The 16949-nt window shown below is 42.5% G+C and overlaps 1 protein-coding gene across 1 annotated transcript in view; it reads right to left on the minus strand.

The window, feature by feature from the left end:
* Positions 1–3120: 3120 nt before the first annotated feature.
* LOC148035138 (uncharacterized) overlaps positions 3121–16949 on the minus strand; it is a 48813-nt gene continuing 34984 nt past the window's right edge. Inside the window, exons 2-3 of the mRNA XM_087680109.1 lie at positions 3838–3967; positions 3121–3743 (exon numbers count right to left, since the gene is read on the minus strand). Of these exons, the coding sequence (XP_087536235.1) occupies positions 3550–3743; positions 3838–3967 (324 nt within the window). The 3' untranslated portion in view covers positions 3121–3549. The remainder of the gene's footprint in view (positions 3744–3837; positions 3968–16949) is intronic.

The raw sequence follows: 16949 nt of genomic DNA on the forward strand, positions 1-16949 counted from the left end.
CTAATCACCAAATATTATATTCAGATTGAACACTAACGACACTAAATTACTACAATGACTTGATGAAAGTGCTCTACTCATCAAGGTAATAAATACTATCTCTAATTTTTACACTTTAAAATCTCACTTTCATCAATTTTAATCACAAACCTGGCTACTCCTTAAACCTCTTTTAAAGCCAAAACATAGAATCTAATCATTAAACATTACAAGATAGACAAGTCGATATAAATGTTGTTAAATTCATTAAAAATAACCTCTTTTCCCTTGCCTTTGAAGCTAGCCTTGATACAAGAAGGTTCACCCAAAACTTTCATCACTTTACCATTGAGTCTTTGCATGACAGTATTCACCACAGATGGCCTTAAAAGTAAATAATTACGTACCTGGCCCTTTTTCATATTTGATTGCATTACTTGAAAATTATATGTACATACATCTCATCTAATAGTGATATTTTCCAAAGTCTTCAGCACTAGCTCAAAATCTAAAAACTGATGCTTAATGAAAGAATCCAAACATTGTCTCTTTACTTTTTTGTCTTGTGCTCCAATTAAGCAAAAAATACAAAACCTTGATTTCCACATTAGCTCTAACTTGCATCATACAAGAAGGAACCATACACTTCTTTCTAGACAATAAATTAGGAGGCTAGTGATTGGGCAAAGGGAATTCACTTGATAATGACCAAAATGCTAAAATGCACACTTAAAAGAAAACCTTTTTACGTTCAAACAAGAATGATAAACAATCAAATTCCACTGTAAAGAGGTTAATACACCATACTCTTTCACCCAACTTTTTTTCCTCACTCCACAAGGCCTTAGTAATAACATCCTTCATTATTTTTCCTAATGAAGAGAAGGGATTTTCATTTTTTCTTATAAACAAAACAATTGAACTTTAAAAAGGAAAAGTTTTGGTTGATCTCTTAACACTCTTTACATATCCTTATATGACATAGCAATAGTAGACACAAAGGATATTAAATTGTCATCAAGGGGCCATACCTCACCGCTTCAACTTCTCTATGTTAGATAGACCCATGAGAGATATATTGGGATGAGAGTGCCTTCTAAGCAATTCCACATTGTGTCTGACCTAAACATCATTTTGTACTCATCAAACATGTATTGTTTGTTATTTATTTTCCATTTAGTTAGTCATAGCATTAGATAACATATATTTTGCAACTTGAAGATTTCCCTGACTTATAAGATGTAACATTTTGTTCTCATTGGCTGATTTAGACTTTTGTAGGCATTAATATAGCTTTCTTTTTTTATTTTTCTCTCCATGTCCTCTCTTTCCAATGACTTTTTTTAAATACATGATTATTAACCAATCTTCTCTTTGATTTTTAGTAGAATGATAAGAATGCTTCACATCACCCAACACCTACTATTCACATCAAGATCAAATCCATACTAGAAACATTTCACCTTAGTATCGCTTGTTTTTGTATGATTGCCTAAACCATTACTTTACCTTGAGAATCAATAATGAAGAATAATTTTCACCTTAGGAGCGCTTGCTTTGCACAATTGGTCTAAAACATAGTCAAAATAAAGTTCTTTACATGTTTATAAATAGTGTTGTCTCCAAAACTAAACAAATGGGAAGGTGTTCACCTTACAATCATATGCTTCGTTGGATAGTATAAATCATCAATTGCAATTAGCCACAATTGCTATTTCTATCAAAAGGAAGAGGTTTTCCTTGAAAATTTCCAAGATTTTGTCGCAAAAAACAAAATGAACGACCTTATAGAATGCCTTACACCTTCCAAATGTTATTGCTTTAAGAAATATTTGATGAGGAGCGTTACAAACCATAAATCAAAATGAATAAGGTATCACAGTATTTGATGACTCTTTTCTTAATCAAATGTATAGCACAACTCATTTGCAAAGACCAACGATGTGAATTTACTTTATTATGTCTCACAAACAAATATTACTAGGCATGTGCCCACAGCAGACCCTCCTTTTCTTTTTTGGTAAATCTCAAGAATAACAGCACCACGTAATGCTGCAGAGAAATTACTGATAGGTTGGACATATAAAAAGTAGTTTGTTTGTGCTTTCCACCTTTCAAAAGGCAAACGATCACTATTGTTGAAAGTTTTACTAGTGCAGGAATCTTCTGTAGGGTTCATACAGATGGTATGTCAAAACGGTTTTTCTCCAAGGCCTGGTATTCTTCATGATCAGTCTAGAGCACAGACTAAAACTGGGCATTGTGCAAGGTCTTCAACGACATTGCAAACCTGCATCGATTGTTGGAAATTTCAACCTTCTAAATGATTTCCAAACCAAGATCTCAAGACCTGACATGAAAGCTTTAATACCAGCTCAATGGAGCAATAGCAAAACTGAGACAACTTCGAAATAGAGAAATAACTGAAAACGAACTAGAATGAATTGAGAGCATACCAACAATGGCCTTAAATGGCTAACCATGAGAATGATACTAAGCTACCCAAGGTACCCATGCCAGGGAGTGCACCTTCCTAGCCATGGTGGATAGCAGAAGCAACAGCTCTCCAAATTGGTGTATCGAAAAGATTATCACCAAGATGTAAAGATCCTAAGAATAGTGAAGTAGGCCTTTATGTAACAGGTCCAAAGTACAAAGCTAAAACGTGGTAGAAGAAGGCATAGAACCATCTAAAACACCTAGAACCGTTAAAGAAAAAACCTACATTTGAAACTTTACTGCAGACCCTGGGATGAGCTTTGCAGATCTGTTGCTACTGTATGGGCAAGTCAAGTACTGTTATTAATAAGCTTTGACTTCTTTTTGACAAGTTCCTATGAAGACCAGTAGCCTCAGCTATTTAATGTCAGTGCGTGCAGCTCTGCACTAAGACTGTAACCCTTTTCAGCTGCATGTTACCCACCATTTATGAATATCTGCCTAGTTTTGCTTCTGCACCTAGTTTTGCTTCTCCAAGAGGCCTCTCTCCACAAATGCTGCTTTCCAAGCTCTGATTATGCATGCTTCAGTATGCACTTCCTAGATAGCACTGATGCTTGTCCACTTGAACATTTAATCACCAACACCTCCTGCAGCAGCAACACAATTGGGCTTCTCCAATCTAATCTACCCAACCACAACAACATTATTTGAGTCAAAAATGCAATACCAGTTTTACATCATACCATGAATATTGGAGTATCTCTTAATTTGTCTAATGTTGGGTTCCATATCTTTTGGACTCCTCATAGAGCAAGTTGTACCGTTAACTTTGAATGTGCATCTCATTACACATATCATAGAGCTCAAATGAGGCTCTGATACAATGTGAAACTAGAGACAGGAGAGACACCCAAACTTCAATCTGTCACTAAGCACTCGCACAAGAGAGGTGACACTCTCACCATACAATGAGGATAATACTCATACATGTACAAATATAAACTGTATGTGTGTGAACCATGTGTGATGCCATCTGTCCATTGCTTCCCTCATTCATAGATAGCCTAAAGATCTTCAACCATTTCCAAGTTAGTCAAGGCCTGGATATAGTGCACATACAGACAAGCACTAAGCTTCCCTCCAAATGATCTCGCATATAGTGCTACGGGCCTGGCCCTGAAATTGTAAATCCACATCAAGATGTTCAAGGCGAATACTATCACCAATCTTGAGCTTGCTAACATCCACTTCTATGAAGGAAGGCATCTCTTCAAAAAGACAATAGCATTGCACAGACTTCCTGTATACGACCAAAGTTCCTCCTGCAAAAACAAGAACAAGAGCACATAAATAGACCCTTCAATATAGACTACAGCTGGCACTTACTGCATTAGTTACTGTATATAATGGATATACCTGCTTTTAGACCAGGACAAACACTTCGACCTCGAAATTTGAAAGGAACATCCAATTTAAGCTTTACGCCTTCTTTGGGTATTACAAAGGCCACACATTTAATAGACCGATACCCATTAATAAGAGTAAGCTGCAACATATCCACAAAAACAGTGCAAAAGCAATAAACACCAAGGCACGAAACACAACATAATGAACAGTGCACTCAAAGAAAAGAAGAGAACAGTGAACGAGGAGAGAACTCATGAACAGGTAATGCAATCCATAAAGAAAGCATGAGAACAAAGTACAATACCACCAAGATAACCAACACTCAGGTGACCAGCAGCAATGCCTCCAGTCCAACTCTCCAGGGAAGCAAGTGTGATGCGATACAAGACAAAAGAGCAGTAGGAATGCCTATAAATAAGCAAGAGTGCTGTCAGAATGATGATCGGCTTGGCCAGCATACACGCAACCACAAGAAATCAGGTTGGCCACTAAAATGCAACCACCCACACTGATAGTGTTAGAGATATCATTCCCTGGACAGCAGTGTGCAGAGCAGTACCGCCACAGTGCCATGTCAGCAGTCACAGGAGCCACGTCAGCAGGTGCAGTACAGACAGACCAGTCAGACAGTTGCCACATCAGCACAGTTTGGTCAGGTACAGCAGCAGTCGGACTGTTTTATGCTTCTGGTTAATTTTGTGGTATTTTTCCTCTGCTATTTATAGCACTCCTGTCCAGCACTTGGACACACACATCTGACATCTGACAGAGACAGCCTGCTGGTGACTGACAGCACGCGGGCTGATGGAGATAGAGGTCCTCAAGGACATACGCAGATATTCTCTCTGCACCCGTGTATATTTCTGCATTCCTGTACAGCATTCTACACTGCAAATTTTCTGTGTTTCACTGTCTCCTCTCTCTCTCTCCTCTCTATGTTCACTCTCTCTGTCTTGGTCCCACGCTTCCGCATCGCTGCACTCTAACATGGTATCAGAGCGGTGAAATTGGACTGACTGATTGAAGAACCTACCTGAAAAGGAGATTTCAGTGCGACACAAGGCTGTGTTTTCAGCATTCGAGGGCGAGCGGAAGGGCTGCGCATCAGAACAAGGCTGAAGCAAGTGTGGGCATGTGGGGAAGGAGTCCAATTGGTGAATTTGTTGCAGGCTGTTGCTATTTGAATGGGTGGAAGGCTGTGTTTTAGGCCTTCCACTGCAGATTTTACCTTTTCATCGCCTCCGGCGGCTAAAGAAGCTTTGGGTAGCAGAGGAAAGAGCCCTAACAAGCTGCGTTTACACAGTCAGAGGGGGGGCTGATTTTAACATGTCTATAGAGACTGACTAGGAGTTCCAAGAGATCATGGACAGGAAAGTGCCTGTCCTACCGGCTCTTCCATCAGATCAGAAGCTTGATGGTGACAATTACCGCATTTGGCGCGTGATGATGTTGGCCATTCTAGAGTCTTATGATTTGGCGGAGCTTGTGATGGAGGAGATTAATCGGCCCTCGATAAGAGATGAGTCCAAACTCTCTTCCAATACTCGTGCAGAGTTGATCAAGGCCTAGTCTCATTGGTACAAACTAAATGCTAGGATTCGTTCTTTTCTTTTTCTGTCTTGTACTACAGATGTGATAGCTCACATCAAGCACTTGATAGTGGCTAGAGAGATATGGATGGAGCTCGACCAAGTGTATAACCGGGTGACCCTGATGAAGAGGATCTCTTTGGAGGTGCAAATGCGGACCTTGTCCGTGAATAAGTCTTCTTCGCTTCGGAAACACATCAACAAGCTTCAGTCGCTTCAGATGCAGGTTCAAAATGCGGGAAAGCCTATTTCCTCCGAAGACATGGCGATCACTTTCTTGTCCCAGTTGCCGCCATGATTCGGTACTTTTTATTCTGCTCTTATTGCATCCGGGCGGAAGTCGACTCTTCGGTGGGAAGAGCTGGTTCCTGTGGTCTTGGACCAAGAGGAACAGTTGAAGGGACAAAATGCTTCCAAATCGAAGGCTTTGGTTGGTCAAGCCTCTCAGAAGAAGGGAAAGAACCAAAAGAAGGAGGACAACAAATCCAAGAAGGATAAGGAGAAAAAACCGACTTGCCATATTTGTGGTAAGACCAGTCATTTGAAGAAGGATTGCCCCGACAAAGACAAGAAGGATACCAAGAAGGACCCGAAGGATTCTAGAGCGGTGGCTGCACCCTCATCAGCTGCTTTTCTACACTTAGTGGTCATTGAGGACCCTACACCGAAGACTTCGAATGCTGCGATGACAGCTCCCCAGGCTGGAGGGTGGATCGTGGACAGTGGTGCCTCACAGCACATGACTCCCTCTCCCGTTGGTATTGCACATTTGTGACCTTCGCATGGATAGATTCTCATTGGAGACAGCTCTTCTGAGTCTATTGCTGCGCAGGGTGAGATGTAGCTGATTCCAGATGGACGTGGTAATACCCACACTGTCGAGGTGTTGCATGTGCCAAGCTTGGGGTACCATTTGCTTTTGGTCCATAAGATTTGTTCTCTTGGCCTCTTGGTGGAGTTTGACAATGATGCTGTTCGGGTTCTTGATAGTGGATCAAGGAAGGTTCTTTCTTCAGGATATGAGAAGAACGGCATCTACAAATTGAAGTCTTCTACAGCTCTTACCTCTCTTCTTCTTACCTCTCAGACAAAGTCCGAGCTATGGCACGCTCGGTTTGGCCACCTGAACTATGAGTACTTTCGAAAGGCGTCACGAGGATCGTTTGTCCGAGGTTTGCCAAACATAGTGGTGAGCCAACAACCATGTGTCTCCTGCATTCATAGGAAACTACATCGAGATGCGATTCCCAACAAAGTTTCGAAGCAATCTATTTCGCCTATGCAACTTGTATCCACAAATCTTTGTGGCCTGATGAGGACGGAGTCCCTGAAGGGAAGCTTGTACTTCATGTTGATCGTAGATGACTACATCAAGATGACAAGGGCCTATTTCTTGACGTTGAAGTTGAAGGCTTTCTCCCACTTCAAAGATTGGCTTCTCTTTCAGGAGAACCAATCTAACTGGCGACTGAAGACTTTGCGCTTACACAAGGGTGGTGAATTTGTGTCTAATGAGTTTGCTTGTTTTAGTACAAATAGGGGCATTCACCAAGAGTTTGCTAACACCAACACTCCTCAAGAGAATGGCATTTTGGAGTGGAAGAACCGAAGTGTGATCGAGATGGCGCACACCATGATGGAGCACCGACAGACATCTCAGTTTCTATGGGCTGAGGCACTGGCTACCGCAGTTCACATCCTCAATCGATCTTCCACTTCGGCCATTGACAGGATGACACCTTTTGAGGCTTACTTTGGGACTAAGCATGATGTCTCTTATTTTAGGATCTTTGGGTGTGACGCCTATGTGTACATCCTGAAGACACAACGTGACAAGTTCGAGGCAGCTTCCTAATGACAGGTTTTTATTGGCTACAGCTCCCAGTCCCAAGGTTATCGTCTATTTGATCCCATCAAGCGGGGTATCTACAAGAGCCAAGATGTGTGGTTCGTGGAAGTTCCGACCACAAAGGGGTTTGAGGAGAACCCCGTCCTTGGAGATCTAGGGAAGAGTTGGGCTCCCAAGACAGTTCCTTTGGAGCCAGAGCCTCTTGATGAAAATTCTTCTTCTGATTCAGAGTCTTCCCTTCCACCGGCCACCCCAGTGGAGCTTCCACCGATGGATGTACCTGAGTCTTCAGCAGATGGAGAGCAACAAGGCAAGATCCAGCCTCCTCCTCATTGGGCCCGTGACACACTTCGAGATTCAAGGATCGAGGGGGTTCCTGAGGAGTGGGAATAGCAGGATAGACCGTGGAGGTCATGGAGGAACCATACACATTCTACGGAGCTTGTTTGCTCTAACTATTGTTTGATGGCCCATGTTATGCAAGATCAAGAGCCCACTTCAATAAAGGAGACTTTGCAGTCTAACCATTGGTGGAAGGCTATGGAAACCGAGTTGGAGACTATTGAGAGGAATGACACTTGGTACCTTATGCCTCGCCCCTCTCACAAGAAGGTGATTGGCGTCAAGTGGGTCTTTAAGACCAAGTACCTTAGCGATGGTTCTTTGGACAAGCACAAGGCTCGTCTTGTTGCCAAAGGTTTTGCTCAGCGCCCAGGCATTGACTTCCATGATACTTTTGCCCCTACTACTCCTATGGCAACTATTCGAGCTGTTCTTGCCTTAGCTAGCTATAGGAGATGGCATGTCTATCAGTTGGATATGAAGTCCACCTTTCTCAATGGTGACTTGCAAGAGGAGATCTATGTAGAGCAACCTCCTGGCTTTGGATCCTCGGATGGGAAAGTTTACATGTTGAAAAAGGCCTTGTATGGCCTCAAACAGGCTCCGTGTGCATGAAACGAGAAGATCAACTCATTTCTTCGGTCAAAGTTGGGATATCAGCGCTCCAAGGCCGATCTGCAGCTTTATTTGCACACTTTCGAGGCTGGTCGTGTGTTGTTTGTATTGTATGTTGATGATTTAATTCTTACAGGTGACCGTACACAAAAGGTCAAAGCAACCAAGATAGCTTTACATCAGACGTTCGAGATGACAGATTTGGGGCTTCTTCATTTCTTCTTGGGTCACGAGATTTATCAGTTTCAGAGGGGGATTTTCATCTCTCAGCAAAGATACATTTAAGAGCTCTTGGTGACATTTGAGATGGAGACTTGTCGGACCATTTCTACTCCTATGGATCCGAACTGGAATATCCCTTCACACTCAAATTCTCCCTTAACAGATACTTCCCGCTACCATCAGTTAATTGGATCCTTGATTTGGCTACTCAACACTCGTGTTGATCTTTGTTTTGTTGCGGGTCTTTTGGCGCGGTTCATGAGTGAACCCAAACATGTGCATTGGTAGGCTACCCTGAGGATTCTTCGGTATTTGGGGGGGACCTCTGACTTAGGGATTTCTTATCCAGTAGGTACAGATGCTTCCAATCTTGTTCTTGCAAGTTGGAGTGACTCAGATTGGGCTGGCGATGTGGACCATCGGCAGTCTACTACAGGCTACTGTTTTACCCTGGGTATAGGTGTTATCTCTTGGAGTAGTAAGAAACAGCCCACATTAGCCATTTCTTCTACTGAGGCGGAGTATTGAGTCGCATCTTCTACCACATGTGAGACTGTGTGGCTTCGGAAATTGTTGGAGGAGCTTGGCTGCCCCCAAACTCGTCCTACTCTTCTGCAGTGCGACAATGAGAGTTGCATTGCCTTGGTACGGAATCCTGTATTCCATGCCCGAACAAAGCACATTGAGATCCAATATCACTTCATTCGTGAGAAGCTTCTAGGTGGGACCATTGATGTGGAGTACTGCAAGACGGAGGATAATCTTGTAGATTTGTTCACGAAGGCACTTCCCCAGGCTCTTCTTCGGAGACATGCCAGATCCCTCAGGCTTCTAACCTGTCTAGGATCTGAGAGGGGGTGTTAGAGATATCATTCCCTGGACAGCAGTGTGCAAAGCAGTACGGCCAAAGTGCCACGTAAGCAGTCGCAGGAGCCACGTCAGCAGGTGCAGTACGGATAGACCAGTCGGACAGTTGCCACATCAGCACAGTTGGTCAGGTACAGCGGCAGTTGGACTATTTTATGCAGTCGGCTGCATTAATTGCAGCCAACCTGCTTCTGGTCATTTTTGTGGTATTTTTCCTCTGCTATTTATGGCAGTCCTGTCCAGCACTTGGACACACACATCTGGCATCTGGAAGAGACAGCCTGCTGGTGATTGACAACACGCAGGCTGATGGAGATCGAGGTCCTCAAGGCGAAAACATACGCAGATATTCTCTCTGCACCCATGTATATTTCTGCATTCCTATACAGCATTCTACACTGCAGACTTTTTGTGTTTCACTATCTCCTCTCTCTCTCTCTCTCTTCTCTCTGTGTTCACTCTCTCTCAGTCTTGGTCCCACACTTCTGCATCGCTGCACTCTGACAGATAGATATCCCATCCAGCCACCCACTGAAATACCCAATTAAATGCACAATAAAGTCCCCACTAAAGAGCATCTAAACCCATGATATGTGCAAAACTAATAGCCTTGACCTTCTGCAAAGAATACAGGGCTGCTGCAAGCAAATTGAAATGAAGCTTTGTCCTCATGGCCACCATTGCAGGCCAAGAAATAGAGGTGGAAGAAGAAGATGCATCAAGCTTGAAGTCCATGATGCTGAGAACTCACAAAGAAATACCTCTATGTGCTGCGAATACTTGAGATGAGTAGGTGGCCGTCCAGCAAACTCAGTAACTCCAGGTCATAAGGAAGGCTGTCCACACCATAGAAACAGAAGATTTCTCACTGCATAGAGCAGATGTCCACCAGAAAACAGAGCAACCAGCACAATGAACAGGAAAACTGCAGCCACCAGCACCTTGAAAACAGAAAAATGCAGCTCCACAACTTTGGCAGGATTTCCAAGCATCAAACAGCAAAACACAGGTTTATCAGGCCAAGCAGAGCATAAACTGCCTGTGAAAAGCAAGAAAGACGTCGATCAGCTAGGCAATGTTAGCAGATATGTCAGTTCATGGTTGAGTCTATGCATGTGATTTAGAGGGCTAGGGCATCAATATATTTCCTAGATTCTATAGGCATTTTATCTAGCATTTTATGATGTCTATTTTGGGCATTTTGTGCTGGCCGACCTGCTGTCATTTATGGCATTATTTTTGCCGATTTATTTCAGGCTCCTCCTCCACAATCATCATTCATCATCTGTCAGGTTCTAGTGGAGAGGGAGGAGTAGGTGCCAATGCCTTCACAACAGGTGACTCACATTGGTTCTGTAGTGTCTCATATCTTGGTATATGGATTCCATTTCCCGAGGATCTTTTTAAATCTGAGTTCTTTGTGCAATGTTCTTTTCTTTTCTTTTCTTTTGCAGTGTTTCTATTCTCTCTTGTGTTCAGCAGTCTGTTACAGCAGTTTTCCACACTTCCATCACTGCATTCTATAAACTTATGCTAGGGTTTGCACTTAAGAAACATAGCATGTATGACCAAGACTGAAACACAAAGACTGAGACAAAGACAATAAAAAAACTCAAACCCTAAACGCAAAACACAAAATGCAAAACGCAAAAACTCAAACACAGAGACAAGCACAAAGAGAGGAAACTCTGAAGTGAATAAATGTTGTAAATGAATGTAAGAATGTATAGAATGCCCAAGGGCAGAGCAATGAAGTGTCGGAGAGTGACATCCACTGGAGACATCCCAAGTGTTGTGACCACCAGTCGGAGTGACAGAGTGAGAGAAATACCAAATGTTGGTCACCAGAATATAAGGAGACTAAGGCAACTACAGAGGATGATGCCTGATGATGTGGGCAAAGTAACAAAACGTAGCAGTAGAACGCAGTAGTAGAACGCCGCAATAGAATGCCACAGTAAAACACGACAATAAAACGTAATGGTAGAAAGCCGTAGTAGAGGAGCAAATGAGGTGATGACAGCAGTCGCGAAGGTTGGACTACCATGTGATGGGAGACTAACGGCTGAGATATGCACACAAGGGTGAGAAACCTACACGGAAGAGATGAGGCTGCACCCCCAAAAAATTAGGGTCTTGGAAGGACCACTGAAACTCTCTTGAACCATGCACCAAATTTGTGTTTTTCATTAATTAAGTGTGTTTTGGGATTATTTAAAAATGCTAATCAGCTATAAAGCATGTTTTAGCTCAACAACCTCTCTCAAGCCCAAAACTGAGTCTAAAGAAAAGGCCAGTAATGTTTACCCCAAGGAGTCGCACCCCAAAGCAGCCAAGGCATCGAACAAAGGATGCACGTCAGCTGCCCAGTGGCCTACCAAGGCTACAGAGGTGATGGTTATCTTACCAAGGGAGTCCAAGTAGTCACCCCAAAGAGAACAAGGCATCAAACAAAGGGTACTCATTGGCTGTCCGATGACCTAGCAAGCCTGACAAAGAGGATAGGGCATCGGACAAAGGGTGCATCCAGTGGCTTACCAAGCCCTAAAAAAGCGTATAGAACCACATTAAACTTTTTTTTCTTTTTTGTGAAAAGTTAATTTTAGGGGGTGGCAGCCGATTAAGTAACAGTGACCGAAAAGATGGAAGTAGGGATGGTACACCCAACACATCACAAAACAATACAAGCTTATCCAACCACTCAAGAATAGTGATGACAAGGGAAAGGTGGAGTATCATGTGAAAAAGAATGGTGGTGTAATCCACCAGTGGAAACATTTTAGGATCCGTTCAGTGGTGCTTTGCACAATGGGATGCATAGTATGATACATGTTGAAGAATGCTCATGCAACAAGTGTCACTTGTACAATGTCCTTCTTCATGGAGAAATTGTTCACTTGCCCAAGAGCCCTAGTACAAAGATGATGAAATCATGCAATGCATAGGGGAAGATACAACCGAGGGGAGGTCAATATCAAAGATAAGTGTTGAAACCTATAGAATACCAAGAAGGGTAGAAACCCCCTCTCAACCTAGATATCTATGTTGAAAAAGAAAGAGGAGCCTAAGGATGTCAATTTTCATGTGGTGCCGAGAACCATGTGGATAAAGATGATAAAGCATCCCTACTAGAAGAGCAAGGATAGAAGTAATTGCCATAATAGCATCAAGAGAGATACTGCACGATCTGCCACGGGAGGGAAAGCCTCCATACTAATAGAAGAGCAAAACTCCAAATAGATGGAATCATGAAAGGAACAGTGCACATCTCCTCCCTCTAGCTCAAGAAGGACCAATGCAAGCATGCATGTTAGCTCTACACTGAAATTCAAAACCTGCAAAAGAGATCAAAAAATCTGCAAGCACAGAGGTGAGTAGTGAGTTGCTCCAAAAGACAAATCTGAAAATAAAAGAAAGCAAAGCTAAGTGCAATGCAATGAGTATGTAAGTATGCAGAGGAAGTCTAAAAAGAGAAAGGCTAAGAATGTGGCCACCATCATGTATGACGAGGTGGGGAATTGGTCCTAGAAGGTGCAGTGGATGCCCTAGGAATGGACACGTAAACTGCAATAGGTGAGCCACTAGCAGACCAATTGACTAAGCCTTCAAGAATAGTGAAGGATACAGACTGTCCATGTGCCACATGTCCAATAGCTATTGAGGTAGATGGAGTAAATGGTGAAGCAGTGAGACATATAGCCTCACTGGATCGACCAGTTAGAGTAGAGGCAATCGCAACAGTCTATTGTGGTTTTGTAGGTGAAAGACCTTAAGCCTTGATAGAATACTCATCTACATCGCCCAACCTCTGACAATGTATGCAAAGCCTGTTTTTCTTAGGAATTCACTACCAAAAAATTCATGTTTCTTTGGTTCCATTGGAAAAACTAGTGTCATCCTTGTTTTGGTTTGCCTTACATCTTGCGAGTTCTTGCCACTAGTGGTTTTTCCTTCCAAAGAAGAGAAAACCAACCCTCGCCCCTCTGAATGGATGTGTATGGAGGACTTATTGTGGACTTGATCATGCAACCGTGCATAACGCAAGAATTGACACTCAAACTCGTAGAAGATCGATAATCTAGATAGTGTGATAATGTGCTGGATAAAATGAAAATATTTGTTGGGCAACTTGTTCAAAAAGAACGTGACTTGACGCCCGAGGAGCCCATGGTGGAGGGATAGGGACACAGGGAGTAGAGGATGGAAATCCTTGCGTATGAGTGACCCAAGGGATGTGGGACGACAATCCATAAGTAGAGGATGGATATCCTTGTATCTGAAAGGTCGTGTGGGGGGTTTGTGAGTGTCTAGGGATAGTGAGGTGGATTCCCATCACAGCCGTCCCAAAGTGAAAGGATGTGTGGTAAAGTGGAAGTAGGTGGAAGATATAGTGTTAAAGGGTGGTATTTCCTCTAATGATGCATCAAGAGATGGAGTGAATGGAGGATAGGAGATGGTGGGATAGAGAAAGAAAAAGTGCTAATAGTAGAGATGGAAGATCCAACCCCTAGTGTGTTTTGAGCAGAAGTGAAGTGTAATCCAAGATATTGAAATGAAGATGCGAGTAGAGATCAAAATGTGAAGAAGATAGTGATGGGATGGGAGGGAGTCCAGAAGTGTGATTTACTTGCTCAAATGAAACAAATGGTAGAGATATACCTGATGAAGGGAATCTCCTTCAAGAGCCTCCTCTACTAAAGTTAACATACTAAAACCATCTAGATTCTACACACCAAAACGAGAAACAGAAGAGGGTTTCGGCTCATACGACTCAAAAAGGTTATATAAACCTAACACAAGGCCTGGTGGAGATAAAGGATATGGATCACCAGATGTACCAAATATCATAATCCCTCCAAGATCAAAGAGATGGCCAATCTCACCAATAGTCTCACTAATCACTCCTCCAATGAGTCACCAATAGTCTTGAAGGGGGTGAGAGTGTGCAATGGCATGCATGGTCAAGGCGTTAGCTGAAGAGTAGAGATGAGCTCAAAGTTAGAGAAAGAGTGAACGTAGAAAAATAGGTGTATTGATATGATGGTGCACAAAGAATAAAAAGAATGTATTTATATGTTAGGGTACATTAAGGGTGTGTTTACATCCATAAGTCTATTTACACGGAGACGAAGGGACTTTACACCCAACAACCTCCCATTTAAAGGCCCGAAGTGGTACCTTTAAGCTAATCAACTCCCACTAAACGAATGCAATGCTCGTGTTGAGCCCTTGCAAGAGACTTAGTGAGAACATCTGCAGGGTTATCTTGGGTTTTAATCTTAGTCAGTGTAACAAGACCATCATCCAAGACTTGTCAAATAAAGTGATACCGAACATCTATGTGTTTGGTACGTGCATGGAATATGGCATTCTTAGCCAGACATACTACACTCTGGCTATCACAACCAAGCACTGGAGTACGTGAAGAAAGACCAAAATCCTTGACCAGACGGCCAAGCCAAATAGCTTCCTTAGAAGCTTCTGTGGCTGAAATATATTCAGCCTCTGTAATACTCAGTGCCACAATTTTCTGCAATATTGAACACCAAGAGATAGCCCCACCAGCCAAAGTAAAAACATACTCACTGGTAGATTTCCTAGTGTCAAGATCTCTTGCCATGTCTGAATCACAAAATCCCTGCAACTCTAGTGTACCCTTTCCATAGCATATACACTTTTCTTGTGTACCTTTCAAGTATCTGAAGATACATTTCATTGCTTCCCAATATGGCTTGCCAGGGTTAGACATAAATCTGCTAACAACTCCCACTGCATGAGCAATGTCAGGGCGAGTTGCAACGATGACATACATCAAAGATCCAAAAGCTGTTGCATAAGGTATATTCTTAATGGCACTAGCAATTGTATCATCCTTAAGGCAATCAGCTTTGCTAAGCTTTGTATGTGGCGGTAAAGGCACACCAAGAGGCTTAGCATCAACCATATTAAACCTGTCAAGTACTTTGTTGATGTACTTGTCCTGTGAGAGAAACAACAAATGCTGCCCTCTGTCTCTTTTAATGCGTATGCCCAAAATGTGTTCAGCTGCCCCCAAATCTTTCATAGAGAAGGCTAAACTCAGCTGCCTTTTAAGAGCATTCAAAGTACTCTTATGTTGTCCTGCAATCAGCATGTCATCCACATATAAAACCAACACAATAAGGCTCCCATCATCAGCCTTTTTAGTGTATAAGCAGTGATCTACATGACTACATTTAAATCCATGGCTGAGCATAAAGGTGTCAAATTTTTTGTACCATTGTCTAGGGGCTTGTTTCAGCCCATATAAGTTGCGTTTCAACTTACAAACCAAATGCTCTTTTCCTGGAATAGCAAATCCTTCTGGCTGTTTCATGTACAACTCTTCATCCAAGTCACCATGAAGAAAAGCAGTCTTCACATCCTTCGATCCAACTCTAAATCCAAGGATGCAGTGAGAGCAAACAAAACACGGAGCGTAGTCATATTCACCACTGGTGAAAAGACCTCCTGGAAGTCTATGCCTTCCTTTTGTGTATAGCCCTTAGCAAGCAACCGTGCCTTATACTTGGGCTTCCCATCAATACATTTCACTTTGTAAACCCATTTATTAGGAATAGCTTTCCTATCCTTGGGTAAAGGTACAAGCTCCCATGTGTTATTTGCATATAGATACTTCATCTCTTCTTGCATAGCAAGCTCCCACTTTCTCTTGTTTTCACATGACTATGCCTCTTTAAATGTCAGAGGCTCACCCTCATCAATCAACAAAATGCAAAGATAGCTGAAACCTCTGTGGCTGCCTTCTGACACGTGTAGACTGTCTTACCCAATGATCTGTATTATCAGGCAGTGGGCCTACATCCTGAGGAATGTGCACACCATCACCAAGTGACTGATTTTCAGCATTTTCTTGCTGCTGTAATCTGTTTTCAGCATGTTCTTCTTGCTGTCCTGTTTCATCCTATGCATCTACTTGCTGTCCATGATCTTTTGGCTGTAGCACAATAGGTTTGCTGCACATTTTCAGCATCAAAAGGGACAGAATTTTCAGCATTTTCAGCATGTTCTTCTTGCTGTCCTATTTCATCCTATGCATCTATTTGCTGTCCATGGTCTTTTGGCTGTAGCACAATAGGTTACTGCACATTTTCATCATCAAAAGGAACAGAGCTTTCAACTAATGGCTGCTGAATGGCTGGCTGTTCATGCTGAAATTTGACCTTTTTATCAAGATCACCATGTGTAGCATTTTTCAACAACTTTGCCTCATTAAATACTACATCTCGACTGCGTATTATCTTCTTGCCTGAGGAAGCCAAACTCTATAACCCATCTCTCCCTCATCTCCATATCCCATGAAGATGCCCTTGATGGATTTCATGTCTAGTTTGGTCCTTTGTTCTACAGGTACATGCACAAAGGCATCACAGCCAAAGACACACAAATGGTCATATGAAATAGGTTTGCCAGACCAAACCTCTTCAGGAATGCCATTTTCCAATGCACGATTGGGAGAGCGATTGCATACATGAACTGCAGTTTTAAGAGTCTCTCCCCAAAACTGCTGCAGGAGATTAGCTATGGACAACATGCATCTGACTCTCTCACAAAGTGTGCGGTTAAATCTTTCAGCCATGCCATTTGATGCAGGATTA

Source organism: Lygodium microphyllum, chromosome 6, assembly GCF_053477565.2.
Source record: "Lygodium microphyllum isolate KBCC chromosome 6, Lygodium_microphyllum_v1.1.10, whole genome shotgun sequence".
NCBI classification, from domain to species: Eukaryota; Viridiplantae; Streptophyta; class Polypodiopsida; order Schizaeales; family Lygodiaceae; genus Lygodium; species Lygodium microphyllum.